The sequence below is a fragment of the Marmota monax genome, unplaced genomic scaffold, assembly GCF_021218885.2.
Source record: "Marmota monax isolate L192 unplaced genomic scaffold, Marmota_monax_Labrador192_F-V1.1 WCK01_AAM20220418_F8-fsc00086, whole genome shotgun sequence".
Classification (NCBI taxonomy): domain Eukaryota; kingdom Metazoa; phylum Chordata; class Mammalia; order Rodentia; family Sciuridae; genus Marmota; species Marmota monax.
Genome location: NW_026693086.1, coordinates 984,944 through 1,011,891, shown reverse-complemented (window position 1 = coordinate 1,011,891; position 26,948 = coordinate 984,944). Strand labels below are relative to the sequence as shown.

The 26,948-nt window shown below is 44.0% G+C and overlaps 1 protein-coding gene across 1 annotated transcript in view; it reads left to right on the top strand.

Moving 5' to 3' along the window:
* Usp31 (ubiquitin specific peptidase 31) overlaps positions 1-26,368 on the top strand; it is a 67,785-nt gene extending 41,417 nt beyond the window's left edge. The window contains exons 9-16 of the mRNA XM_046454558.1: positions 113-207; positions 1,532-1,609; positions 2,179-2,308; positions 6,633-6,752; positions 9,025-9,250; positions 14,531-14,689; positions 16,187-16,339; positions 18,326-26,368. Of these exons, the coding sequence (XP_046310514.1) occupies positions 113-207; positions 1,532-1,609; positions 2,179-2,308; positions 6,633-6,752; positions 9,025-9,250; positions 14,531-14,689; positions 16,187-16,339; positions 18,326-19,893 (2,529 nt within the window). The 3' untranslated portion in view covers positions 19,894-26,368. The remainder of the gene's footprint in view (positions 1-112; positions 208-1,531; positions 1,610-2,178; positions 2,309-6,632; positions 6,753-9,024; positions 9,251-14,530; positions 14,690-16,186; positions 16,340-18,325) is intronic.
* Positions 26,369-26,948: the final 580 nt, after the last annotated feature.

Below are 26,948 nucleotides of genomic sequence, written 5' to 3'. Positions count from 1 at the left end.
AGAAGCATTTTGCAAAACAGTTTGCTGTACCTCTAATCTGTTTGGAAATGCCACTGTAAAACATGCCTGTGAAGAGAAAGTCATCCTAATTTTCATTTAATATTTGACGCAGGTGTGTCCGTTCAGTTTGCGAGTGGTCAGTGTTGTAGGAATTACATACTTGCTGCCCCAGGAGGAGCAGCCCCTGTGCCACCCAACAGTAGAAAGGTAAAGAGGAAAAAAAATTCACCTTCCATAATTTCACCTATGCTCACATGTGATGTTTGGTATAATCCCATGTTATGTTCTTTAAGCTCACTAAGAAACTGTGTACTTATTTCAGTTCTGATTCACACGTGAGTATGAAACATTTTATGGATCTTCCTTAAAATAAGAAAAGCCACAGAATATTCATGTTAGGAAAACAAATTACACTTTCCTATTCACCAAGACTGAAGTTTTCCAAAATAGTGTGCTGGTCACACCTCGTTCCTCCTTGAAGCCCTTCAGTGGTGACTTGTGGCCTACGAGGTGAAGGCTGGCTTCCACCGGATGCCAGATTCTCCACAGCCAGGACTCTGAGGACCTCTGTTTTGTGGGTCCTGCTCTTCCTTTCCCTTCCACCCCAAGCCTTCCTCAGTATCAGAGTACCGAGGAGCATTTGCGCACGCAGCACCATGCTGTGTGTGTCCCTTCTCAAGTGTGACTTCCGCTGTCCATAGTGCCTTTTCTTTAAAGTTTCTTTATGCTGTTCCTTTTTCTCTTAGTCGCTGTTCCATGCTGTTTCTGTACTTTCTACATCCTTCTATTATGTTTACAGTAGTCTACTAATAAAATAATGGATATGTGAATACACCATATACATATGGATATATAAATATGAAAACTCACATTCTCTTTATTATCATTTCTTTCAACAAAGAAATTGTGCCTACATTTCAAGATTTTCAAAAGGTACATAACATATTGCTGTTTGAAGGCTCCCTGTTGGTTTTAGAGAATGGGAACTAATAGATAAGATAATAATCAAAAATATTGAACAATATAAAAAAAGATTTGTTGAGTGATTTTAACAGTGACGGCTGAAAGAGTTTCTCAGGAGGTGGCCGAGTCCAGTGAACTGGGGTAGTGGCTTTATGAAGGAGGGAAGAAGGCGGCACAGGGTAGGCACATGGTGTGGAGCAGGTGGAGAGGTGCAAGGTCAGCTCTCCCTGAGTTGGTGGGGAGTCAGGCAAGAGCTGGACAGGTCACATAGAATGTCCGAGAGTAATTGCAACAGCCTTATAGTGTGTTACTAAATATCTTCTAATCTATTTCTTCCATTATTTCTGTATTGGATATTTTAAAGATTTTTTTTTTTTTTTTTAGCCCACTTGTAAACTATTTACTAAACCTATGGTTGTAATGGAGTCACTAAAATCTTTTTCTTCTGGGGGAACTATGAAGATTTTCAGCAATTTTATGATTGTAGATAGGCCATAATCATATTTAAGTAAAATAATTTCTTTTTAAAGATAGAAACATGGAGCTTCTTCTCTCCCCCATTCTATAGGGCATTAAAATCTTGTGGACCAGGTGGCACTGCTCATGTGAAGTTAGTGGTAGAATGGGACAAGGAGACAAAAGATTTGTGAGTATTCTTTTACTTAATATTTATAGAATTGTTTTACTTTAGGAGCACCCCATTGATCTTCCAAATTAGCTAAAATACAGAGCTTTCTTCTCTTCAGTATCTAAGCATATTGTTAATCCTTTATTTAAGCAGCTTAATATTTCTTTCTTATACATTTTTCCCAACCTTAAAGTCTTTGAACATTTGTTTACTACTGAGAGAGAAGCCATATATTCATTAACTACTGTATAGGTCCAATTTGATTTTTATTAGAAGTCCCTCTGCCCTAATAAGCTTTATCGAATGCTTGCCCTTAGAGATGAAGGACAAGAATACATGATTTAATGGCACAAGTCATGGACAGCCCCAGAAAAACTAACTCCAACTTAGTTCCTAAAATAACTTGCAGATGGAGAACTTTTCAAGAACACTTTGGGACATAGAAGAATTAGATGACCTCCTTTGCTTTCTTACACCTGGATCTTCATGGTTATGAATTCATAGCCACTTTGTAAAACTGTAATAATTGTACTTTTGTGTCCGTGTTTTAAGACATTCTGTGATAATGTCTTTCCCTTTAATTGTAGCTTATTTGTAAACACTGAAGATGAGTATATCCCAGATGCAGAAAGTGTCCGCCTGCAGAGGGAGCGGCATCATCAACCTCAGACCTGCACTTTATCCCAGTGTTTCCAACTCTACACCAAAGAGGAACGAGTAAGAGCCAGGCAGCATTTCTTGGGTACTGAGTTGGTAGGAAGGGGGAATGGCAAGATAACAGTAAAGAAACAGATTCTGCCCCTCAAAATCCCTAGGATTTTACATTTTCCTAGTTTTGAACATGCATTGAGTATTCTGTTCCTTTTAGGACTTCAACAAAAAGAAGTTTAAATTTTCGATTAATTGGAATGCTCTTGAAATGAACCTTTATAATTCTTTTTTTTTTTTTTTTTTTAAATCGGGCTCATTTTTTTTGGTTGTTTTTGTTTTACTTTAGAAGTTTTAAGTTGTTTTCCTTTGTAATGAAAACGGTGTTTCTCATTGTAGTACCTGTATGCTAAGAATGTAGTATCAGGACCTATTTAAATTAATTAAAGTAAAATGAAAAATTCAGTTCTTTTGTTGCACAAGCATCATTTTAGGTGCTCTGCCACAGTCTGGCTGGGCACAAAATAACTGAGCCGCCATGAGGCACTTGTAGGTACAAACAGGAACTCCTTTACTGACCGAACTCCACCAGCACTCCACGCGCACTCCTCGGGAATCCCCTGTTCTCCATGGGGCTCCGTGCAAACTCAGCGGGGAACCCCGTGAGAACTCAACGGGAACTCCAAAGGGGGGGGGGCGCCCAGGCAGCAGGAGCCACCCTATTGCCGGATTGCAGGGTCCATATACAACTCAATACATAGCCTGTTTCAATCCAGCATCATCCAGTCACAGCACTCCTTCTGGCAAAATGCCATGTGCCATCCCGACTTGGCTATGGCTCTCAACAGTGCTCAATAGACCCACATGGATGGCGCCTGAACAGAGCAGATGTAGAGTTCTGTTGGGCAGCAGTGCTTTGCACTGTTTAGCACAGTGCTCTGCAGATAGTAGGACTCAATAAATATTGAAACAAACAGATGGACACATAAGACTCTGTGGGAGGGAGCCAGCCTTGTGTGGTTTCTATGTGACTTTGGAAACCTAGACCAGAGCACATGGAGTTCATTTGATCTTATGTTGATACTTAGGATCATAATTTTGATCATTAGTTTCTAGTCTTTACTCCTGTACTTAGGGAATATTGCAATTTCAGGCTCAGAGGGAACTTTAAAGCACCTTTTTTCTAATGGTTTAATTATTCCACGTACTTTAAAATGGGTGACTGTCCAGCCTGTGTTTGAATGCTTTCTGTAATGAAGGGTTTGCCTGCTCAAGACTTGACATATCATTTCCTCTCTGGATAGCTCAAATGGTGACCCCATTGATCTTCCTAATTAGCTAGAATATGCTCTCATGAAATATGCCCCATATGAAATATGCCCCCATCTTAGTACCACCAAAAGAGGTGTTCTCTCTCTTGAGTTTAAGACTTGAAAGTCATAACTTTCTTGTACTTTTCTTCAAATATTTGAAAACAATTTTCATCTTCTCACAAATAGTTCATAGCTAGTTCCTTTAACAATAGTTTTTCACAAGACATGTTTTATCGGTCTTGGGCTTAATTATAAAATAGCTTTGAAACTGGTTGATTGCAGATTCTATGTGACACACTGTTCTATTTAGTTCTTTTTGTAAAAAATTGAGCTGAGAGCTGGGAGTGGTGGTGCACACCTGTAATCCTAGCAGCTCAGGAGCCTGAGGCAGGAGGATGGTGAGTTCAAAGCCAGCCTTAACAATTAGGGAGCGAGGCCCTAAGCAACTTAGCAAGACACTGTCTCTAAATAAAATATAAAAAGGGATGGGGACATGGCTTAGTGGTTAAGTGTCCCTAGGTTCAATCCTTTGTACCCTCCCCCCCCCCCAAAAAAAAAAAAAAAAAAGGTTTATCTGAGAGATGTTTGAGAATGGCACAAAGCTTAGGGGTGAGCAGATCTGCTAGATGATAGTATTGGTATCTACAAAACATTGCACAGACCTACAGTGATGAGTTCATACTAGCAAGATGTTTTTCTTGGGGTTTGTTCATTTAGATGTATTGAATATACCTGCTATGTGCTGGCTGCTGCGCTAGTCAGGGGATACACATGTCAAGACAGACATCCTGCTATCATGCTGAGGGGATAATTAATAAAGGAAGCAAAGGTCCTGGGGTAGGAGGGAGATTGGCATGGTAGAAAAACAGAAATGAGACCAGTGTAGCTGGAATACAAGAGGTAAGGGAGAGAGAATTAAGACAGTGTGAGCTCTATCTGGCTTTCACTAAATAATCTTGGTATCTAGAACAGTGCTTGGCACATAAGAAGTGTTCGATAAATACATCTTTGAATACATGAGTGGTACTTGGACCCCAGAATCCAGTACAAATACAGACGTAAAGGCGGTGGGACTTAGAATTAGGCTTTGTGGTGGTAGCTGTGGGGTCCAGTTGTCTGCAGCTCAGATCGATCAGCAGCACCACATAGGCGTAGGCCACTGTCGTGCTGCCGTATGGATACCCAGAACTCTGATAGGGACAGTGCTGCTCTCTTCCTCATATTAAATGTTCCCTGGTAGGAGGATGGCAAACTGGGACACATCCAGAGAGAGCTGGTGGGCTAGCACTGGAGGTCCTGTAGTGGCTGAGCACATCCTCCTTAAGGACCTGATAGTTATTTTCAGGCACTTGAAGGACTATCCTGTGCATGAGGGAGTGGACTTCCCTTTATATAAACAGCAGAATCTAAAGATTGGGAAGGGAACTTAGCAGAGAGTGATGTTATTTTCATGTCAGGAAGACTGGAAAGTAGACTTGCTGCCTACTGCCCTGTCCCCTCCCCACTGCCAGGCGGTGTCAGCTGGATCAGTGATGCTCAGAATGTTGTCTGCAGGTCGGGAACTCTTCAGCCACGTGAGATCATTACAGAACCAGGGAAAGATCGGGAACTCTCAGAGAAATTAGATGGTGTCATGCCATTCTCACTGTGTTTTACAAAAGTATGTTTGTAACATACTGTGATTTAAACAAGAAAACCCTGTTTACTTACTACCAACATTGGGCTGGATGGCCAGGTATGGGGAGTGTAAAATGTCACAGAGAGATGAAGGCTTTCCAGATGACACTGGGTCTGATTTTCTGATTTACTCTCCTCTCTCCAAACTTCTGTCCCTTCCCAGTTTTCCTTGTGATGGGAAAAAACCTTCCTTAATTCTGCTTCCTTCTCAGGTTCGCCCCAGTCTTCCTCCCGCTGTGTTCTGCTGAATTTACCACCAGTGGTTCCCCTCTCCCCATTCACTTGCTCCTTCCCTCCTCCCTCCCTCCCTGCCAAGACTCTCTCTTGTCCGACTTGCATTTTGGACCTGGGCCTGGGCGTTCTTGTGGCTCCTTGTGTGCCTCACTCAGCAGCCTCAGCTCAGGCTTCCTTTGACCCCCGTGTAGTTCATGCCCCTATGACCACCTGTTCTCTTTTCATGGAATGTGGAGAGGAAATGCTTCTGACTTGCCTGTTTTTTTTTTTTTTTTTTAACTGTATCTTCAGGCCTGGTGGCTTCTGAGTTTGAGTACTTCCTTTAAAAATATGCATCCCCCAAGATTCTGACCTTGGCGCCTTTATCTTCCAAACCCATGGGAACTGTCATCCATTCCCAAGGCTTCCCGTACCTCACACATTGATGAAACCAGATCTATCTTCTGAACTCCAGAGCATATTACAATTTCTCACATTATGGCACCTGTAAATGAATGTCTTCATCGTGAAATTTTTCCGTACAGAGATGACATGTGGATTTGGGGCCTCAGGTTGATGTTTAGAAGGATCTTGCTGGTAGCAGGAGGGGTGGCTTGTTTGGAGCAGGTCAGAGGTTGTGGGGGAGAACAGGAGACGTGAAGAAGTCTAGGTGAGAGTAGGTGAGGACTTGGAACCAAGGTGGTTCCAGTGGGGGTGGAGAGGAGGAGGCACGAGAAATGGCAGAGAGAGAATTACTTTGGATGGACGTGGACAAGAGGAGGAGGGAAATGGGAAGGTTCTAGAGTTTGGAATGAACCCATGTTCCATCTTTGGTGGGCAGTACTGGTGTTGCTGAAGTAGGACATACAGGAGCAGGAGGAAAGGTCCATGTTCATCATAAGATGAAGATTTGCGTTTGGAGCTCTGCTTAGTTGGGGTGCATTTGTGACATCTACAACCTCTCTGTGGCATTTACTAGTTTGATTATTTCTCCTTGAAGGATAATCTCAGCACTTGTTCGGGTGCCAACTCTAGCCAGGTACCAGCTGTGATTGTGTTACTCCATTGTGCAGTGTCTAGAGAGATTGTGCGTCGTGCCGTGCGCTGGACAAGAAGTTAGTACTTCTGTCTCCATAACCAAGTCATGGCGTTAAGGGGTCTGGAACTGAAGTCACGCTCCTTGTTTTCAGCTGGCCCCAGATGATGCCTGGCGTTGCCCACACTGCAAGCAGCTGCAGCAGGGGAGCATCACGCTGAGCCTGTGGACTCTGCCTGACGTGCTCATCATACACCTCAAGAGGTTTCGACAGGTAAGGGGAATGCAGCCGGGACCAAGTTTCTTACACCCCCTGTGGGTGCTGTAGGTGGGTTCTTTGGTGTTCCTGTTGATCCCCTGACCCTGTCTGGATGGTAGACATATATTTACCCCTATTTGGGTTTGTGTTTTGTTCTTTCTCAAAGCAAAATTTGAGCATCCTGTGACCCTTTAAATCTTGAATATTTTAGTTCATATTGCAGATATTTTACTTTGTTCTCGAGGTTTGCTTTAGACTTGTGAATGTTATGCTTAAATGTTGTTATGTTTTCTTTAGTATTTAAGGGGAAAAACGTAAGTAGAGATCTCTTCTGGGGGAGGTAGGATTGTGCGTCGTGCCGTGCACTGGACAGCCCTTCCCACTTCCCTCCTCTTCTTGTCCATGTCCTTCCAAAGTAACTTGTCCTGCTCCCAAGGAGCTATTGTATAGTTGGGGAGATGAGTCAAAAATATAAATATATACAAAGAAGCTCTGCTGTTTATTGTATTACTTCGTGATTCATCTTTTCCAAAAAGGCTATTCCCTGAGTCCAGGATTGCTCTAGTCAGCCCCACTGTAGGAGAGGTAAATGGGAGGTGAGCATTGGCAGAATCTGTGAGGCCGGCTTTAAGGTTTGCCCCTGAGAGATGAGCAGGTGTTTTCCAGGTGAGAGGAAAGCAGGGGTTCACACCTGTAGTGGCAGAAGGAGCAGTGTGTGCAGAGCCTGGGCCCAAAGGAGCGCAGCACTTGGAGGGGCTGAAAGTGGGCCAGCGGGGCTGCGCTGCGGAGCATGGGATGGTGGTGAGAACTGGGATAGGAGCAGGGCTTCTTGTCCAAACAGACCCTTAGAGGCAGTGTCGCATTCTGGCGAGGTCTTTGAGCAGAGAAGCAGCACTACTCAGTGTTTGTTTTTAAAAGATCAAGAGAAGCCGCAAGAATGAAGGCAGGGAGGCCTGGAGGAGGCCCCTGCAGTCATCCCGGAAGGCCATTGCTGGCTTCAGGTGGAGTCTTGGCCCGGAGATGGGAGGTGTGAATAGATGGAGAGGTGTTGGGCTCCGAGGAGACAGAGAGGAAGAGGTGACATGCGCTGGGTCCCCATGGCTGGGGTTTTCCCACCAAGGCTCAGAGTTGAATTCCTGTGGTAGAGAAGGATGACATTTCCCTGCTTACTACTGGGCTCTGCAGGTGGGAGCCTGGTTGAGGGTTTGGACCCCAGCCTTTTCTGACTCCCTGCTCCTTTGCTGTTGTTTCCCTTGACGTCATATCTACGTCCTTTCAGAAACCCAGACCCAGAAACGCAGCAGCGTCTTTCACTTCTTTCTGGGCCTTCTCCTCTAGGCAGGCACTTCTGTGTGGCTGTGGTTGTCTCCCCCTGACTCCTGATGTGTCTCCTTGTACCACCTGTCACCCTGCCAGCGTAGATGCTTTGCTACTCTCCAGTGGTCTCAGTTGCAGTGTCTTTGGGTTGATTTCTTGATTGTCGCCACTCTGCCCCTGTAACTCGTTCTATGTGCTGCTCACACAGTTCTTCACCCATGAGTTGGGAGACATCTCCTCCCTCATAAAAGCCTCAGCATGTCCCTTTAGCTACAGAATAAGGCCCACATTCCTCAGCCTGGCCTTCCTGGCTCTCAGGACCCTCTCTCCCTTTCGCTTGTGAGCGCTTTCCTTTCCTTGGTAGAGTTGAGCTCCTTGGGAGAGGCGTATCTAGGCCTGGTTAGTTTTAAAGTTCCTATGGACACAGGACACATGCAGTAAATGTCTGTTCAACTAGTGGTTGGTGTCAGGGGGATTTTCCATGGGCTTAATGGAAAGTGCAGGTTGACCAGCTGTCAACTAACTGAACATGTCAAACTAAGTCAGCATGAACTTTTAATGCACTTGTTGGAGGAGGTGGGGAAGAAAGGGATGCTGCTTATTGACTCTTCTGTGCAAGGTCCTGGGTCTTATCCTTCAAGTGGTTGTCACTGTTGATTTTCATGCCTCTGACAGGTATTAGGGTGAATCTTGTGAAATTATCAATTTTTTTGTAAGGAAAAAAACCTAAAAACCCTTAGTAGATAAGGAAATGAAGACTCACGGAGGCTCATTTACCCCCAGTGGTTAGGCTACTTTTAGTTGTGTTAAAACTGGTTCTTCCAACTGCTTAAAACTGTTCATCTATTATCCTATTTTATCCGTGTCTTGGGAACTACGTCAGTGATTAGGGTCCACATTCCATGCTCACCTGATTTGCCATGTGCTTATATTAAAATATCATCAGAACTTGTTTTTCTTCTTGCAACAGGAAGGAGACAGGCGTGTGAAACTTCAGAACATGGTCAAGTTCCCCTTGACTGGCCTGGACATGACTCCTCATGTGGTCAAGAGAAGCCAGAGCAGCTGGAGTTTGCCATCCCATTGGTCCCCGTGGAGGCGGCCCTATGGACTCGGGAGGGACCCTGAGGACTACATCTATGACCTGTATGCTGTGTGCAATCACCATGGCACCATGCAAGGGGGGCACTACACAGGTCTGCAGTGCGAGAGGCCCGCGTGTCTGTGCTCACGGCTCCTTCAGGCGGGTGTTGCTTGTGACAGGGTGACGTGGCTTTAGAACCTCCCTTTCTTTTCCTGTGGGCAGGGTGCCTCTGTGAGGGCAGTTTCATGCCACAGGTCTCTCCCCAGAACTCTTCCTCTTCCTCCTGAGCTGAAAGGCGCAGCAGCTACCAGGCCTGAGTGGCAAGCATGTGTCCTAGCACCGTCCGTCCGCTCTGCCGAGGAACTGCCCTCGCGCCCTGGCTCGCACTCCCCAGTTTAGGTTTTGCTCTTCTTCTGAGGTCCTAGCTTCTCCCTCACTTAGGGTGATTGTGAACTGCTCTTACAGTGTCTTCATTTACTTACCTTTCATTTATAAAAGCAGCCGTGTTCATCATGTGAAATTTAGAGACTAGAAAGAACACTATCATCTGTGGGTTGATCCCTTAAGCAACCCTTGCTAACATTTTAAAAACTGTGAAATGTGCATAACAAAATTTACTGTGTTAGCCATTTTCAGCATACAGTTGGGTGGCATTAAATACACCCACATTGTTGTACAGCCATCGTCACTGTCCTTCTCCAGGACTTGTTTCATCTTTCCAGCTGAAACTCTTGTCCTGTTATATAGTACTTTCCATTCTCCCCTCCCTGGCCCTGACAGCCCCCACACTCACTTGTCTCTTGAATTTGACTGTCATAACTACCTCCCGCAAGTGGATTTATACAGTGTTTGTCCTTTTGTGGACTGGTTCGTCTGTGTTGTAGCCTGTATCAGAATTTCCCTCCTTTTTCACATTGATTAGTGTTCTAGTGTGAGCAGGAGCCCCCTCACACATGGCAGCTGTGTTTTCCAGGGAGTTGGTGCTGTTATTCTACACTGGTGTGTGCGGTTCAGTCGAACGTTAATTAAACACCTCATATTTAGCTTGCAGTGAGCTCTATTACACTAGAAATGAGTAGGTCCCAACCTCCATCTTCCAGGAGTGTCATCAAACAGGGGAAGATGTAGAGACAAAAAAAACTTTTAAAAGAGCCATAACATATCCAGGCACAGTGGTGCATGCTTGTAATTCCAGTGGTTTCAAGAGGCTAAGGCAGGAGGATTTCAAGTTCAAAGATAGCCTCAGCCATTTAGTGAGTCCTGAACAACTTAATGAGATGCTGTCTCAAAATAGAAATAAAAAAGGATGTGACTCAGTGGGTAAGCACCCCTGGGTTCAATCCCTGGTACCCACCTCCAACCCCCTCACTTCCTGCAAAGAAAAGGAGCCATCACGTATAGTAGGTTCTGTGGTAAAGGTGTGTTCTGTGGTGAGCAGTGGGCTGAGGTGGGGTGCAGGAGCTGCACGTACCACAGTGGCCCCATATGTTTGTATCATTTAATGATGTCAGAGTTGTCTTTGTGGAACTAGGTTTCCAGGATGTTCAGACGACAGAATTGCCTAGTGTGTTTCTTGGAACATATTCCTGTCGTTCAGCAGCACATGACTGTATGGTCATCCCCCATTGCTGAGCATCTATATTATTTCTGGCTTTTAACCTTTAATCTAATAAGATGGACATCTTTCTGTATATGCACTTTTTCTGAATTTTAATTCTGTGTTTCCTTGAGATTGAGTCTCAGAAGTGGAAGTGCTGGGCTAAAAGCATGCATGAACCATGTGGAGGCCAGGCAGACCGTAGGGCTTCTTGTTTGGACATCTGTTTGTGTGAAGGTTGAAATGAGGGTGATTTGTTCATTTGGTATAGCTGGATATGGTTTCCAAGACTCAGATTTCTGCATTCTTTATACTTGTTGTATTTCACCCATACTTCTCAGGGATTTTATTTCTTCATCAACTCTGTCGTTTATGTTACAGTTGCCTACCTTGATTTTTAAAGGTAGTGGAGATGAAGGCAGGTTGGTCTCTTCCAATTGGTATTTTAAATCCCCGAGACTCTCCCTAGCAGCCCACCCTCCCTCCCGTCAGCATGGTGGAAGCAGGTCCTCTCATGTTCCTTTCTTCAGCCTGCTTTCCCCCCCAGCGGAAGGGTAGGAGGTCAGGAGAATGACTGGATGCAAGAGACTTCTTGTTGTTTGATTTTACTTTTTTGGGGGAACTGGAGATTGAACCCAGGCTTCGCACATGGTGAGCAAGTGCTGTGCTACTGAGCTCCATCCTCAGCCCTGCAGTCTCTTGTTCTTGAAACCTGTTTAGTTCAAGTTCTTTAACTATTTCAATATTGTAGGCAGCAGTTGTTTGTGAGAGGACTGTTCCCAACTTAGTGAGATGCTGTCTCATGATGGAGTGGTTTGAATTGCCTTGAAGCACTTGCAGGGAGAAACAGAAGGTAGGGAAGTTCCAGTCAAGCAAAATGTTAGTTAAATGCTTAAATGTATTTTACCTTTGTATTTTGGCTTAAGCCCAATTTAAATTGTGATGTTTTATTTGGTGTCTTGCATGTTTTGGGTTTCTGTTTCATGGGGGCCCCCTCTGTTAAGGTTGTGTTGAGTTGAATCGTTTCTCTTGTGGCATTACTGTAATATCTGTGTTCTTGGACACTGAGCTGTGGAATCATAGATTCATGGATCTTGAAACAGAGAGGGACTTAGAGGTGATTTAACTTTACTAATTACCTGATGTAGTCATGTCTTTGCCAACATCCCTGATTGCTGTTCATCCAACTTCAGCTTTGGTAAAGATGCCGTCTTCCATTTAGAGCACTGTTTATCAGGAAAATGTCGACTGGCTTGTTAGCATGCTTTCTAGCAAGAAATTATTGGGAAAAATAGGACAGTGATAGATTTTATCACATCGTGTTGCTCTTTACATAGAACAGACTTTGGAAAATGCCTGAAAAACCTAGAGGCAGTATAGTTTAATGAAAGCAGTTCTGGTTGGAAGCTGGACCCATCTTCCCAGCTCTGTGGCCTTGGCTATGTAGCCTACTCTGACTTGGGGACCACGGTGGGACCACGGTGGTGTGCAGGACGCAGGCCTGTCTTTCTCACAGGACGTGTTCCCTGGGAGGTGCTCAGATATTTTTGTTATTTCCCCTTTCCCATGCCTAAGCCACATTGTTGCTCTCCTGGTATACAGAATGTTAGAGTACATCTCAAATACCCCAGCACTGTGGGTTAAGGGCATTCTTTTGTTAAGTTTTCATTTGGAGTGTCTGTTCTGATGTGTTTTTGGTTTTGCACTGGGTCTAGCTGTAATTATGTGGTTTGTGTGTGGCTAACTTGTGCAAGGATCTAGAACAGAGCTTCTCAAATCATCTGCGATAAAGACCTTGTTTTTTCTATTTTAAAATTCCAATCCTTCACAAGCCAGCTCTTTTTGTAAAAATATAGCAAAACACTATGGCAGTACTGGATTGCTATGAAAGTTTTTGAATGCTTCTCCATTTTGGGGACAGCACCAATCTCCTGCCACAATTTGAGTAGCACTGGCCTAGGAAACACCTCAGAAGGTAGGGCTAGGAAGAAAAGCAAGTAGAATTATTTTGTAAATAACATTGTTTTCTCATTAGTGAGTTATTGTGCTGCCTTAGTTTCCACACCGTGATGCAGAGTAGACCAGAATTAGAGCACAGTTATCTGTCCCCTTCTCTTGGATGTCTCCCCACTCCTTACAGTTCTAACTCCCACTTATCGCCACCTCACCAGTGGGTGATGTATATATCAGGCCTGACCTGACACCACGTGAATGCTGTTTTTATAGCTGTTTGCTGCGTGTATCTTCATTTCTCTCCTCTTCTGGGTCTTGATGAGTTCACAGCTGCAGAGGACTTTCTTCCCCACATTTATAAATTCTTCCTCTGCTCTTCATTTGAGGACCTGTTTGGTATAGTAACCCTTCCCTCTCTGGGTCCCTTTCATCTCTTATAGTGCCATACTTAGAAAAGTGTGTGGCCTGTTAAGGGTTTACTCCTGGCGCCTCTCAGGACCTTAGGTGCCCTGTCCTTGGGTATACTAAGTCTGTTTCAGCATCCAGCTAAATGTTCTGGCACTCATTTATTCTCGCTCCAGTAAACGGATATTTTTAGGAAATGTGATAACAACGTGCCTTTTTGGATCAAGCTTATAAGATCCTTTGATATATCCTTTCAGGATAACTTGGTTTTGAGAATTTATTTTATTTTATTTTATTTTTTTTGGTGCAGGGGTTGGAACCCAAGCCTTGTGCATGCTATGCATGCACTCTACCTCTCAGCTACAGCCCCGGCACCAAACTCTTTCAAGTTTTTGTTTTTTCTTGCTGGTACTTGAACGCGCTTTATTTCTACCTGAGCTTGGGATTTGAGCTGGGAGAGGGCCTTGTGCCTTCATGAGCTTGTGTATTCTCAATTTGCCAGGGACCCTCTGTGGAGCGCTGTTGTGTTGCCCCCTAGGGAGGCAAGGCAGGGCAGGGGCTGAAGCTCAGGCTCCAGTATCATATAAACCTGAACTGAAGTTGGCTCTGTACTTCAGCAAATGCATGCGGGTGGATGTGCTGGGTAGTCTTTTTAAGCCTCTATAAAATTGGGAGTAATAGTAAAACAAATCTCAGGATTAAATGAAGTTCTTGGTTTACAAATGTTGAATATTAGATACTGGGTTAGTAGTAGTATTTCTCTTAATATTATTTTATATCTCTCATAAACACGAAATATTGTAATATGCTTATGTCAAGATTTTTTTAAAAAAATATTTGTTTTAGTTATACATGGACACAATATATTTATTTATTTTTATGTGGTACTGAGGATCGAACCCAGGGTCTCATATGTGCGAGGCGAGCGCTCTACCGCTGAGCCACAACCCCAGCCCCTTATGTCAAGATTTTTAACCCTGGAACTATTGACATTTTGGCTGGGTACTTCTGTGGTGGGGTGCTGTCCTGTACATTGTTGATAATTAGCAGCATCCCCAGATGCTGGGCACCTGCCCACCAGGTGCTGGGCACTTCCCCCATCCCTCTTCAGTTGTGACAGTCAGAATGTCTCCATTCTTGGCTAAATGTCTCCTGTAGGGCAAAATTGTTCCTGGTTGAGACCCAGTAGTTTAAATAAATAAGTTTATTGTGTTTTCTAAGGTGAAATAGAACTATATGAAATAATTCGGAATTTCTTTAAACATTGTTTGAGTGTGATATGGAATTTGGATTTATTAAAAGGTTTCTTTCTGTGTTACTACGTGCAGACTTAAAAAGTTCTTGAATTAGTTGTATAAGCCAAAGTAATGGTTTCTGGATGGAATGGAACAGCTGGCATGGTCTCCTCTGGTATTGACCATGGTCTCTTTTTGGCAGCATACTGTAAGAACTCTGTGGATGGCCTCTGGTATTGCTTCGATGACAGTGATGTGCAGCAGCTGTCGGAGGACGAGGTGTGCACACAGACAGCCTATATCCTCTTCTACCAAAGGCGGACAGCCATCCCGTCGTGGTCGGCTAACAGCTCAGTAGCCGGTAAGGCTGACTGTTGTTCTTGGGCAAGTTTTTCTAGAGCAGAAGATTGTAGTTCATGGTCTAGGGGATGTCTTAGAGACTTCATGACCGTCAGTTTGATCAAGTTAATCTTCACATTTCTCTTAGTCTGGAAACCAGCTTGATTGCAATTAAGGAAGTGGGATGGACTGTGTGGCAGCCATGGACCAGCACAGTCCACGCAGTGGTGGGCAGAGCCTGGCTCAGACAGCCTGCGCCTGTGCCTGTGGGATAAATGCACGGGGGAGTGGGTCAGTAGCCTGGCTGCTGCTTTCAGACCTTCTCCTGGGTTACCTTGGAGCATGGCCCACCTGAGCCACATGGTCATCACCCAGCATGGGTGTAATAGTCATAGTCCTCCCTCATTGGATCATTGCTTGCATTAAATTAGGTAATGGATGTGAGAACACTTTGTAAAGGGTCGATGAGTACCATTAGAAATAGTTCTTTTTTCCAATAAGATTGACTTGTTCTCTTTGGGAAGGGATTGATGATTGTAACAGATGGCTTGGATTTAGCCCGTAGGATCTAGCCTGTTATGTTAATAAGCATAGGAACCAGCACCCACCCACAAGACACATGCAGACACAAGACATAATCCAAACAAGGGCACATGTGCTTCCTGCTGTAAAGTTTGACTTTAAGAGAATGTGGCAGAGGACAAAACATGATACTGTGTTGACAAGGTAGGGTAAGGAATGGTGACCACTGATTGTCTCCAAGCCTGGGAGAGGTGAGTTCAAAGAGGCTGAAAAGATGCCTTCCTCAAGTACAATGAGCCCTGCTGAGCCAAACTCCACGCAGTGTGTAGCTGCTCACTTCCTTGACAGGAAGTGGGAACTCAGTTGCTCTGAGGCTTCCCTGGGTGCTCTACCAGAGTCAGAGATGCTCAGAAATGACATGCTCTTGTCTGCTGAGCCAGTAGTGCTGCTTCATGTAGTCAACCTCAAGAGCACTTTCTGTTGCACTATTGTATATTGAAGGGCATTTCTGGAACAAATAGGAGATAGGACTGATGGACCTGAAAGGACATGTGTGTGTGTTATTAATATGATAACATGGTTAACAATTTCTGTAAGGCGGTGAAGCTAAGAATAGTGCACATTGCTCCCTTTCTTCTCTGAGTCAAATCTTTCTACAGGTGCTCAGAATAGTTGCATGCTCTGTAGATGCTTAATCCATATTTGTAGAATGAACAGACATGAATTACTGTCTACATCCCCTCTTTTTGCCAACTCTTACGGGTCACATACTGCGTTCTGAAGTGGTCATCCCTGTGCTTGCATTTCATTCCTGTCTGTGTGCAGGAGCTGACTTCTGTTCTTCATCTTCATTGGGGTAATCAGCTCTGGGAGTTCACGGTGTCCTTAGGACACCAGATGTCCCCAGCTTGGCTTGCAGCATGTCCATGAGGGCGTGGGCAGTGCAGGCTGGCCACAGGACCCTGGCTGACCTCAGCTCCCATCTCCTTTTCTACAGGCTCCACAAGTTCTTCCCTGTGCGAGCACTGGGTGAGCCGGCTTCCAGGGAGCAAGCAAGCCAGTGTGACTTCAGCGGCCTCCTCCAGACGCACCTCCCTGGCCTCACTCTCCGAGTCCGTGGAGATGACTGGGGAAAGGAGTGAAGATGATGGTGGGTGTGGGTTTTGCTGATGGGTTTTCAAAACAGCAACATACAGACACAGTGCAGGGGGCCTCAGGGTTAGGAACAAAGTCCCACGGAGATCGTGGGAGAACTCAAAGTGGGTAGGAGTGGGGCTGCCTAGCTGCAGTTATGATTGTAAGAAGTAACATTGTTTATGGACATGGTCACTGGCTTTTCCTCTATGACCCAAGACTTTATACCACATCGTTATTTTCCACTTTTATGGTCTAGTGTGAGGCTGAAGCTTTAACTGTATGATAATGTACACATTTTTTTTTCAAAGTGCTTTTATAATTTTCAGAATGGCTGTAAGGGCTCAGTGAAGTTGTGCTTGCTCAGGACCTGGTGAGTCCTAGCCTGGCAATGAGGCCCCTGACAACTTCAGCTCCAGATTTCTTTCTCTGAGCGTAATCACAATATAAAAACTGGGCAAATCTGATTAAAAACTCAACTCTGAAGCCTTCACTTACCACTTGAGTAATGACAGGATAGACCTTGGTCCTAACAGGGACCCCAGGTGGTGTGGGAAAGATCAGGCAGCCACTGCACTGAGAGCTGGAAGGAGCAGAGGGTGAGCTCAGCCTCTGTAATGAGGGCGGTGACTCATCCTCCAGCGAGTCTCACTCTGCGGCCAGCATTTCGATCGCCATAATCTGTCTCTAGTGATGATGGATAATTCTGAGAAAATGAAATGGAGCTCAAAGTGCAGGAGGTTGGAAGAAGGTGGCAGACTAGGAGATCTGTGTCAGGGTTTCAGCTCTGCCATTTCATCTGGCTTACCGCTGTTTTATTTGTAAAATAAGAATATTGGACTATAATTGCTAAGCTCTTTCTAGCTCCTGACATTTTGTGAAAAGCCAACTAGTGAGCCTTTGCTTGTTTAGGTGGAGGTTATATTCAACATAACTTGTAAACTTAGAATTCACTGTCACTTTAATGATAAGTCTAGATATGGGTTGCCTCGATCTATTTTTAAACAGTGTAGTTGGTGGAATCAATATCCTCTTAAGCATTATCATCATTTAATGGTTCTGGATAGTGCCCACAGAACAGAGGCTGCCTCTTAGGAATTTATGCAGTTTCTTAAATGCCACAGCTACAGTATCAAGTATGTATAAAATTCAATTTAGAATATTTTCTTTAGAAGTTTTAAGACACTGCAAACTAACATATTGTTCTAATTATGAGGGTTTTCTTTGAAAGTGTTAGGTCCCTTAGGTTTGGTGCGGATTGTATCCAAGTTTCTAGTTCTTTCCATTGAAATCTCTAGCTCTTCTCCACTTTACTAGTCAACGATTGCAGACTAACTTACAGGTGGTATTTGAGCCAAGGGGTGAGGGGTTCTGGTATTAGCTCTGCCTTTAATTATTTGTGTAATCTTGGGCAGGACTTGCCTCTGTGAACCCCAGTTGTGCTTCAGGAGGAGGAGGAAGCTGGATGAGCAGCTTCCATTTCATGAGCATCTGAAGTGCCAGGTCTTCTGCCGGACACAGGACTTCTGAGATTTTCTTTAATCCTTGCAGTAGACCAGTGGTCAGCACACAGCATCCTGCAGCCGACGGGCCCTGCGGCCTGCTGCCTTTTTTCTGTAAAGTTTTTTAGAACACAGCCACGCCATTTTTTTGTTACCTGTGTGGTTGCTTTTGTGCTGTGGTGGCAGAGTTGAGCGGTCATCCATGCAACCTAACATACTTCTGGTGGGCCTTTACCGGAAGTATGCTGACCTGGAGGGAGAGCCAGGAGGTACGGAGAATGGTTTGCTTACCCCTGAGCTAGAAGGTTCCTCTTTTATAGATAAGGGAACTGGGCTTCAGAAGGTTGAAGTCACATGGCTGTGACCTCAGACAGGTGACACTGAGAGTGATACTCCCGTCGTTACATGTGGCCTGCTTTGGGTCCACCTTTACCTTCTTAAGATGTTACAGGAATGTTTTTGTGGGTTTAGCTTAACAGAATTCTCTCTGCCATGTTTAGGTGGCTTTTCAACTCGGCCATTTGTGAGGAGTGTCCAGCGCCAGAGCTTGTCCTCCAGATCGTCTGTGACCAGCCCCTTGGCTGTTAATGAAAATTGCATGAGACCTTCTTGGTCCCTGTCTGCGAAGCTGCAGATGCGCTCCAATTCTCCTTCCCGCTTCTCAGGGGACTCTCCAATTCACAGCTCTGCCTCCACCTTAGAGAAGATCGGGGAGGCAGTGGATGACAAGGTCTCCATCTCTTGCTTTGGCAGCTTGAGGAACCTGTCCAGCAGTTATCAGGAAGTAAGTGATAGTCACAGTCGACGAGAACACAAGGCTGTGGGCCGAGCCCCCCTGGCTGTCATGGAAGGCGTGTTCAGAGACGAGTCAGATACCCGCAAATTGAACTCCAGTGTTGTAGATACACAGAGCAAAAACTTAGCACAAGGGGATCGCTTACCTTCTGTCTCCGATGCATTTGATAACAATAACCAGATTGCTTACGTGGATCAGAGTGATTCTGTGGACAGCTCTCCAGTCAAAGAAGTGAAACCCCCAGGCCACCCAGGCTCGCTCACAAAGAAACCAGAGAGCACAACCAAGAGGTCCCCCAGCTCCAAAGGCACTTCTGAGCCAGATAAAAGCTTGCGGAAGGGGAGAGCAGCCTTGGCAAGCCAAGAATCATCTCTTTCAAGTACATCTCCTTCTTCTCCTGTTCCTGTCAAAGTTTCTCTAAAGCCTTCTCGCTCTCGAAGCAAAGCGGATTCTTCCAGGGCCAGTGGAAGGCATTCATCCCCTGCTCCTGCCCAGCCCAAAAAGGAGTCGGTCCCCAAGTCCCATGATTCCACATCGTCTCCCTCGCCACAGAAGCAGAAGTCGGCTTCTGCCCTCGCTTACACTGCTTCCTCTACATCTGCCAAAAAAGCCTCAGGCTCTGCCACCAGGGGCCCCTACCCTCCTGGGAAGAACAGGACTTCAGACCGGACCTTGAGTAGGGAGGGCTCCAGACAAAGCCTGGGATCCGACAGAGCCAGTGTCACCTCCATCTCCAAACCCAGCTCCCCTCGGGTGAGCCAGGCCAGAGCCGGGGAGGGCAGAGGTGACAGCAAGCACGTGCGCAGCTCCTCCATGGCCAGCCTGCGCTCCCCCAGCACGAGCGTGCGGTCTGGTCTGAAGAGGGACAGCAAGTCTGAGGATAAGGGGCTGTCCTTCTTCAAATCAGCCTTGAGACAGAAGGAAACTAGGCGGTCGACGGACCTTGGCAAGACAACCTTGCTGTCTAAAAAGACAGGGGGCAGCTCTGTCAAGTCAGACAGTAAGAGTGCCAGGGATGACAAGGCCGAGAAAGGCCACCAGCCTCCAGGCCCCCAGCAGCCAAATGCACATGCAGTTGGAAAGGAGCAGCTTGTCTCTAAGGACCCTGCCTCCGCTAAACATTCCCTGCTCTCTGCTCACAAGTCCAAGTCTTCCCAGCTGGATTCCGGACTTCCCTCATCTCCCAGTGGCAAGCAGCCTGCTGAGAAAGCCTCCAAAAAGTTACCTTCTAGCATGCAGACCTCTGCACGGCCTTCTCAGAAACCTCAGTGACGTTCCGCAGCCTAAGTGTTCTGTCTGTAAAGATGTTTATTTATTTAGCACCCCTCCTCTCCCACCAAAGCCCTCTGTGCTTTTGTTTTGTTATTTTTGGGGTCATGTGCCTGATTGTGTGTGCCTGTGCGTGCGTGAGTGTGTGTTTGTATGCAAGGAGAAGTCAGTTGTAAATTGTCAAAAGCGTCGCCTTATTCTGCCATTGAACCAAATAACAGCCATAGGCAAAGCATTGATACCAGGCTAACTGGAGTAATTATAGACAATACCCGGAGAGTCCCTTTAGCAATTGTATATATTTCTTTCTAGAGAACTCTAATGACTTTCATTGGACACTAGGGTCTTGAAACCTGTGAACCAGTTAAGCTATCATTAGTGTGTGGAAGGGTGAATTATTTGACTTGGGTTTCATCTGAGCAGGATTTGTCCACACTGTGGATTGTCGAGTGGCACCAGGAGCTCTAAAAACTGTGACAATAACATATGAAACAAACCGAGATAAAACTGTTGCTTTCTGCACTTGTGCCCCATTTACCAGTCTTTGTAAAGGGCAATATTTTAACACTAATGTTTCTCAGGTATCTATACTCAGCTAGTCCAGGATGGATGTGCACAGTAAATGGATTAAAGAGGAAGGTGACATGTGGGTGACTGTGTCATTTCTCCTACTGCCACAGAGACATTACAGAGGTAGAAGCAAAGTCTTAGACTACTTTTATCTCTGCAGAGGTGTGCAGCACCCTCACCTGTCTTAACTCTTGAGATGTGTTCCAAGAGGTAGCAAATTGGATAGCCAGGATCCAGTCACTAATTAAATTTTTTTCCTTCTACGTTTGCTAGCTAAGTCCATTTGGATTTTGAACTGTAGCAGAGCAGTTAACACCTTTGAAAGATTCCTGGAAAAAAATGCTTTCTAAACTGGAGGCATGAATCCTACCATTCTCCTGTGGTATTGCTTTTTCTGTTAGAAGCTGAAGGCTCCATGCTGCCCCCATCTGCATACTTGTGTCCCCTCATCTCATAGCTTGAAAAGGAAAGAAGTTGCTTCCTGCCAAGAGTCAGTGATGGTGTGTGGAAGCAGTGTGTGACACAGTATTACAGATGCACTTTGGATCCCGCTTGTCAGTTTTCGTTCTGACTGCTTTTCAGTAACTCATTTATATCTTCTTTGTGCTGAAGATGTAATCGCACGCCCAGACCTCACAAGCGGGGTTTGGAGTGCGTTCCATCTGGCAGTGTCAGTGCAAACTGCATTTCTTATATAGAAAAAGGAGCACCTCATAGAAATAGCACAGAAAAGCAAATCTATAGTTTTTCAAGCTCTCTGGAGGTCTCCTGGTAATCATTTCCTGCTTCAATTTTAGCTTTTGTTTTATTTGCTTTTTAAATATAAGGAGAATCATAATCCTGATTCTCCTTGAATAGCATTTGTCACTTTGCCATAAAATATAGAATGCTAAGTTTATGTTGTTATTTTTTTTTTATTATTGTTGTTGTTATTATTTTGGTCATAGACTATTCAGGTTCTTCCTGAACTCATGGTGCACAGATTTGTTGATAGCCTTCCTTTTCAGTATTGCTGTGTATGAAGTAACGACAACACATATGCATGCATAGCTGTGAATTCTGCCCTCTTTTTTTTCTTTCTTTTATTTTTTTCCATGAATACCTCTTGGGAACTGTTTCCAGGAGGTTACTTAACTTTATTTTGCTGCTAATTTGAGCATTAGCTGGTAACTTGCAAGGAGCCATTATGTTGAGGGTAGCTGGAATTTTCGACCCTTGCAGTGGTGAAGACTTGCTTATTCCACTCGTGAAGGTTACCGTAGTGCTCCATGTGACTCATTTAGCATGAGCCGTCACCCTGGCACCGAGCCCTGTACTAGACACTTCACTGGGTGTTGTCCTTGTGCTGTGTGGATTCAGTGGTTTCCCGAGCAGCGTTGTCCTGTGCTGTGGTCTGACTGTGGGGCTGGCTGCCTTTGATACCACCTCACCAACAGCCCCGCCCGTGTCAGCCACTGCTCTGGTTTTCCTGTATTGCTTTTATTTCCTGAAAAAGATGCACAAATGTGGGATCATCAATATCAGGAATTGAATGTTTGTCTAATTTGAACCTGTTGTCTTTGTTAGCAGGTAGATTTCATTTGAAATCTATCAGAAGCTCTAAAGCAGTCTTAGAATTATATTTTGGTTAGGCAGAGGGTTTTAATAACACTTTTTTTCCATAGTTAAGCATTAATAGAAACTAGTTTGATTCTTACAATGGTAAATATTTTTATTCGTGAGTCCTATAGGAATGGATTTTCCATTATGTGTAATGCCTTTAAGGAAAAAAAAACCTCTACAAATCTCTTTAATTTTCCATGGGATCTAGAAATAAAGTTTCTATAATATAATAAAATCTATAAACTATATGTCTATGGAATTTAGTCCTTGCTTCAGGTTTAATTAAATAGAAAAAAATGCCAGGAATATTATGGCATTGGCCAGGCATCGTTAAGCTTTCTATTTCCAGGGTTGGTAAACAATGAAAATTTCATTATTCCTAACGACTAGTTACAACTTTAAGCCACAGAAAAGGAAATTTTTCCCCAAAGTTTGAAGGTGCTCTTTCAGGTGGGAGTATTGTTACTTGGTTCAATTTAGTTCTTTGTTAGGGTCAAGGACTTAGTGTTTCTTTCTTTCTTTCTTTCTTTCTTTCTTTTTAATTCTCAGTGATATTTGGCACAGTGATCATTATGTGCTTTGGGGTTAAAATCATCTGCTAAGGGTCGTGGGTCTGGGTTTCTGGTTGACACCTCGATGGGCCTGATGACAGAAGTCCTTTCCTTGTAGGCACCACGTAGTCACCAACAGTAGGGTTGCATTGGGAATGTTTGCTTATTTTAAAAAATTATTCTTGATTTCTCTTTCTGTAAACATCCAGTGCACTGGGCTGTCTCAATTCTTAAGACAGCCCTGTGCCTCACCTTTGTTAACCCCCTAGAGAATATGGAAGCACAAGGAAACTGAGGAGCCCTTCCTGGTAGGCCCTCTCCTGCCTTTTGTATTTTCTCATCCTAAAAGCAGCCAAACTGAAAGTACGTCGTAGCACGCTGGCCCGGTAGCAGTGGAATTGGTTGGTTGTGGTGTGCTGAAATGCTGTAATTGTCTGTGAGGCTGCCCGAGCTCTTTTGTAATCCTTCTTTCCAGCCTTCATTCATTCTGCAAATGTTCACTGAGGGCCTGTTTTGTGTTTAAAGACCTGCTGAAGCTTCAGGAATTTGCTGTAGCCAAAGAGCCCTGCCAGCACAGCTCATGAGGCTGGGAAGGCTGGCGTGGGACGGAATTGCAGTCCTCTCGACAAAAAGATCTGTTGGATTCTGGCTCTGGCTAAGGCTCATGGTCCTCTTGAGCATGTTTGTTTTGTCTGGAAACCAAAAGTGCCCTTCATCTCTGCAGACATCCTGTTCTTCGATTTGCTGGTTCAGGCTGAGCTGCCTCTGCTATTGGAGGACTTGAAAATCCAAGTCACTTTGCATTAGAATTTGGTCATCCATTTGTCTTGAGGTGGATATTGGGATTTTTCTCTGGGTTTGGGGAATTGTCATCCCTCTAAATGAACTATCATGAAAACGTCAGGAACAGTAGTGGCAGCTTAGGGCAAGTGGAGCAGAGAACAGTGAACAAAGCTTATTTATTTCAGAGAAACACGTTTTTAGAAGTAGATAGACATCTGATGTTACATTTCATTCTGACAAATTCTGAACAGCTGAAGTTATTGTTTCCTAGGTAAGTTGTTATTGGTTACGAAGGTAGTGTTTCTGGGTTGAATTTTTGAAATAGTATGCAAATCATAAGCACAGTTTAAAATGTATTCTGAAGGCACATTGAAGCTTATATTATTTGGAATTGAGAAGGGTGAAATTTGTTGACAAACCAGTGCCTGTTGTAAACACAAACACAGACAGACATAGCTGTGAGTGTGCACGCTGTCTTTGTCTTTAATTTCATGAAGGCAACATCATTGTTAAACCTGAGTGCCTTTTTTCTTTTTTTTGGGCAGGGGAGTCCAATGCCTTTATTTAACAGAACGCCCAGTGTCGCCCAGTGTCTCACGCTGTCTTTGGATCAACTCCCCAAGTGTTTGTTTTTGCAGCCACATTTTGGGCATGATCACTCATGATTCCCCCAGTAATGGAAAAGGTCTTGCATGCCCTCCATCTAATCCAGAAAGCATGCTCTTATTACCTATGCAAGCAACCAACAAAGAAAGACTACACTAAATGTTAAGCATTAAAAAAAAAAAAAAAGCAACTCTTAGATTATGGAGCTCTATTTTTGAATTTGTAATTTTTCAAATGTGGCTTAATCCTCAGTGTAGATGAGCATGAATGTGATCTCTTGGTTTGCTTCGCATCTATTTCTCTTTGCCAATTTTTTTTATTATTGGTGAGATTGTATGTAAAGTAATAAGTATTTTGGAAGCAGGAGTGGAATTGGAGATACTGAACATACACTGGTGTATATACTGTATTTAGCCTGAAGACTTTCCTAAAGTATTTTGTTCTAAAAATAACCTGCCATTTTCTATAGATTTTAATTTTTTATATCTTCTAGGGTTCTATCGTGGTCACAAGGAAAGAATGTGGCTTCAAATAGTGCTAACAATTTTAAAATGCTTTTGTAGAGACTTGGAGCTGTTTTGGAAAGCTGTGGAGCTTCCCACCCACTGGTCCCAGTGAGAACAAGGCTGTGGAATTTATGATAGTGTTGTGCAGTGGATTCTGATCTAGATCCATCTCATATTCATTTAAAAGCAGTGTTTCCCAGTGTGGAGGAGAAAGGGGTTTATGGCAGACTTGAGAGCCACTTCTGAATGACTCATCTGAGATTGTGATACCCAGTATTTACTAGAATCATCTAAAGAACTTTTAAGCCTGGGACTCCTCCCGAGCTTTTGATCTAGGTAGTGTAGGAGCCTGTCCCAGGAACCACCATTACAGCTCGTAGGTGTTTCTGATTTGTAGTTGGAATTGAGAACCACTGCGATACACCCTCCGTTTGCCTAGAATTATGGTGATAATCACTGCCATATGAAGTCTCAGGAGTGATACCAGTTGCTCAGTTGTGTTAGGGAGGAAAATATCAACCTCCTGTTTGGAATATGAGGCCTTTCTGATTCCAGGCCTGATTCGGGAGGTGGACGGCTTGGCATTTCCCAGCCTGGTGGGAATTGGTGGTCTTGGGGTCTGCATCTTTCTCCAAAGTCTCCCCACCAGATTTCATGGTGGATCAGAAACCAACCCACTGAGGAGAAGGGAAGTTCCTCCAAGTGAGAATATTTGGGAGAATTAAAAACACACATACACAAAAACAACCTTTCTAGCCTTGGAAGACCTGTCCCTGCTTTTGATAGAACGGTTGCCTTTTTGTAGTAATTGAAATAGCAAACCCCAGGCTGCTGTACTCAGCTCATTCTCTATTGTAGCTCGCTCTTACCCAGAACGTAGTTTCAGGAATTCTTTTTAGTTTGAAAATGAATGTGAAACATTTTACTTGGAATTTTTTAATTTTTGTAACCCTCATTGCAATTTTTTTCGTGTAACTCAAGAAATACTCATCCAAAAACTTGGCAGTATGTTACCTATGGAGGCATATGACATTTAGTTTTAATCTGCGGTGAGCTGAATGCACTACAACATCTTCAAAATAATCTGCTGGGCTCGGGTGGTTTCATCCTGTCAAGCATTATGCTGCCTACAAAACGAAAAGAAACATAATTTACCTGGTATTTTCAGCATTTCAAGGAGTAAAGATAACAAGGAAATGTTTCTTTAGAAAGGCCTCCCAGAGGAGTGAGCTCTGTGGCAATTGGTAAGACGCAATATGAAATTTCCTAGGTGCTATTCTACACGTTGAGGTTTCATTAAACCAAGGGGAAAGGCAATTACGGTATTACCCAAGTTGAAGTTCTCTTTGAAGGCCTTTCAGGTATGCATTTGTGTTCAGGTATGGATTTGCCCACCAACTGTGCCTCTCACCACTGGTTAAAACTGAATTCAAGTCTCATTACCAGAGTAGTTACTTGGTTGAACTTTTCCATATTTACGCTGTAAAATCTGCATGTATATCACTGTACACAAAATGCTTCGGTATTGTTCACGCACCGTCCATAGTTCTGTGTAATTTTCTTTAGTTATACAGAAAAATGTAAGGCAGGATGTCTTTCCTAGAGGCTGGAAGAAAAGTGTATCATACATTTTAAATTATTTTAGGCCAGTGCATGAGATGTGTCACTGACTTCTGTTATTTATTTGTATGTTTTATTATTCAAGGTGTATGCACTTTTAAGAAGCAAAATTTATATTTTTATGTTTAAAACGTTTTATTTCTGAAACAGGAGTTGATTATATAGTATACAGTTGGAATTAAGAGAAAAGTGGAAAATGTAACAAAATATAATAAATTTATTACGTGATGCCCTCTTCAAGCCACATTCCTCTTTTCTCCCCCTTGCCAACCAGTATCTATTTGGTGTTGACTAATGATATTTGCACTACATCAGTCTATACAAAATGCCTCAAAATTGCCATGTTAAATGTCCAAAAGCATGTTACAGGATACGTACAAAGACCCTCTAAGTAAAATTACAAGAAAAGGCGCACATCCACGAGGATATAATCTGCAAAGTGATTGTTATTCCCGTTTCCTCCCCGATGATCTGAGGTGTTTTGTCCTGGGCCAGGGAGCTAGACCAGAAGGAACTCACCTTCTGACTCTGTTCCAACAGACTTTTCAAAGTTTCCTATTGTTTTTTCTCTCCTACCAGATGTTTATGATAGGAAGAAATGGCAGCATAAAAGCGACCATCCATTTCTTGGTCCTCTCCTACTCCCATGTGTTTAGAATCTTGGTTTTTTCACTATCCTGCTCTGAGGATGTGTCCTTCCTATCCTTCCAGACAGAACTCCTTGCTGAGGATGTCACATCACTTATGACCACTTGGGGGCAGTAGAGATCACCATTGTCAAATGTATTTAAAAATCCCAGTCTGCAGGTGCTTAGCCTCT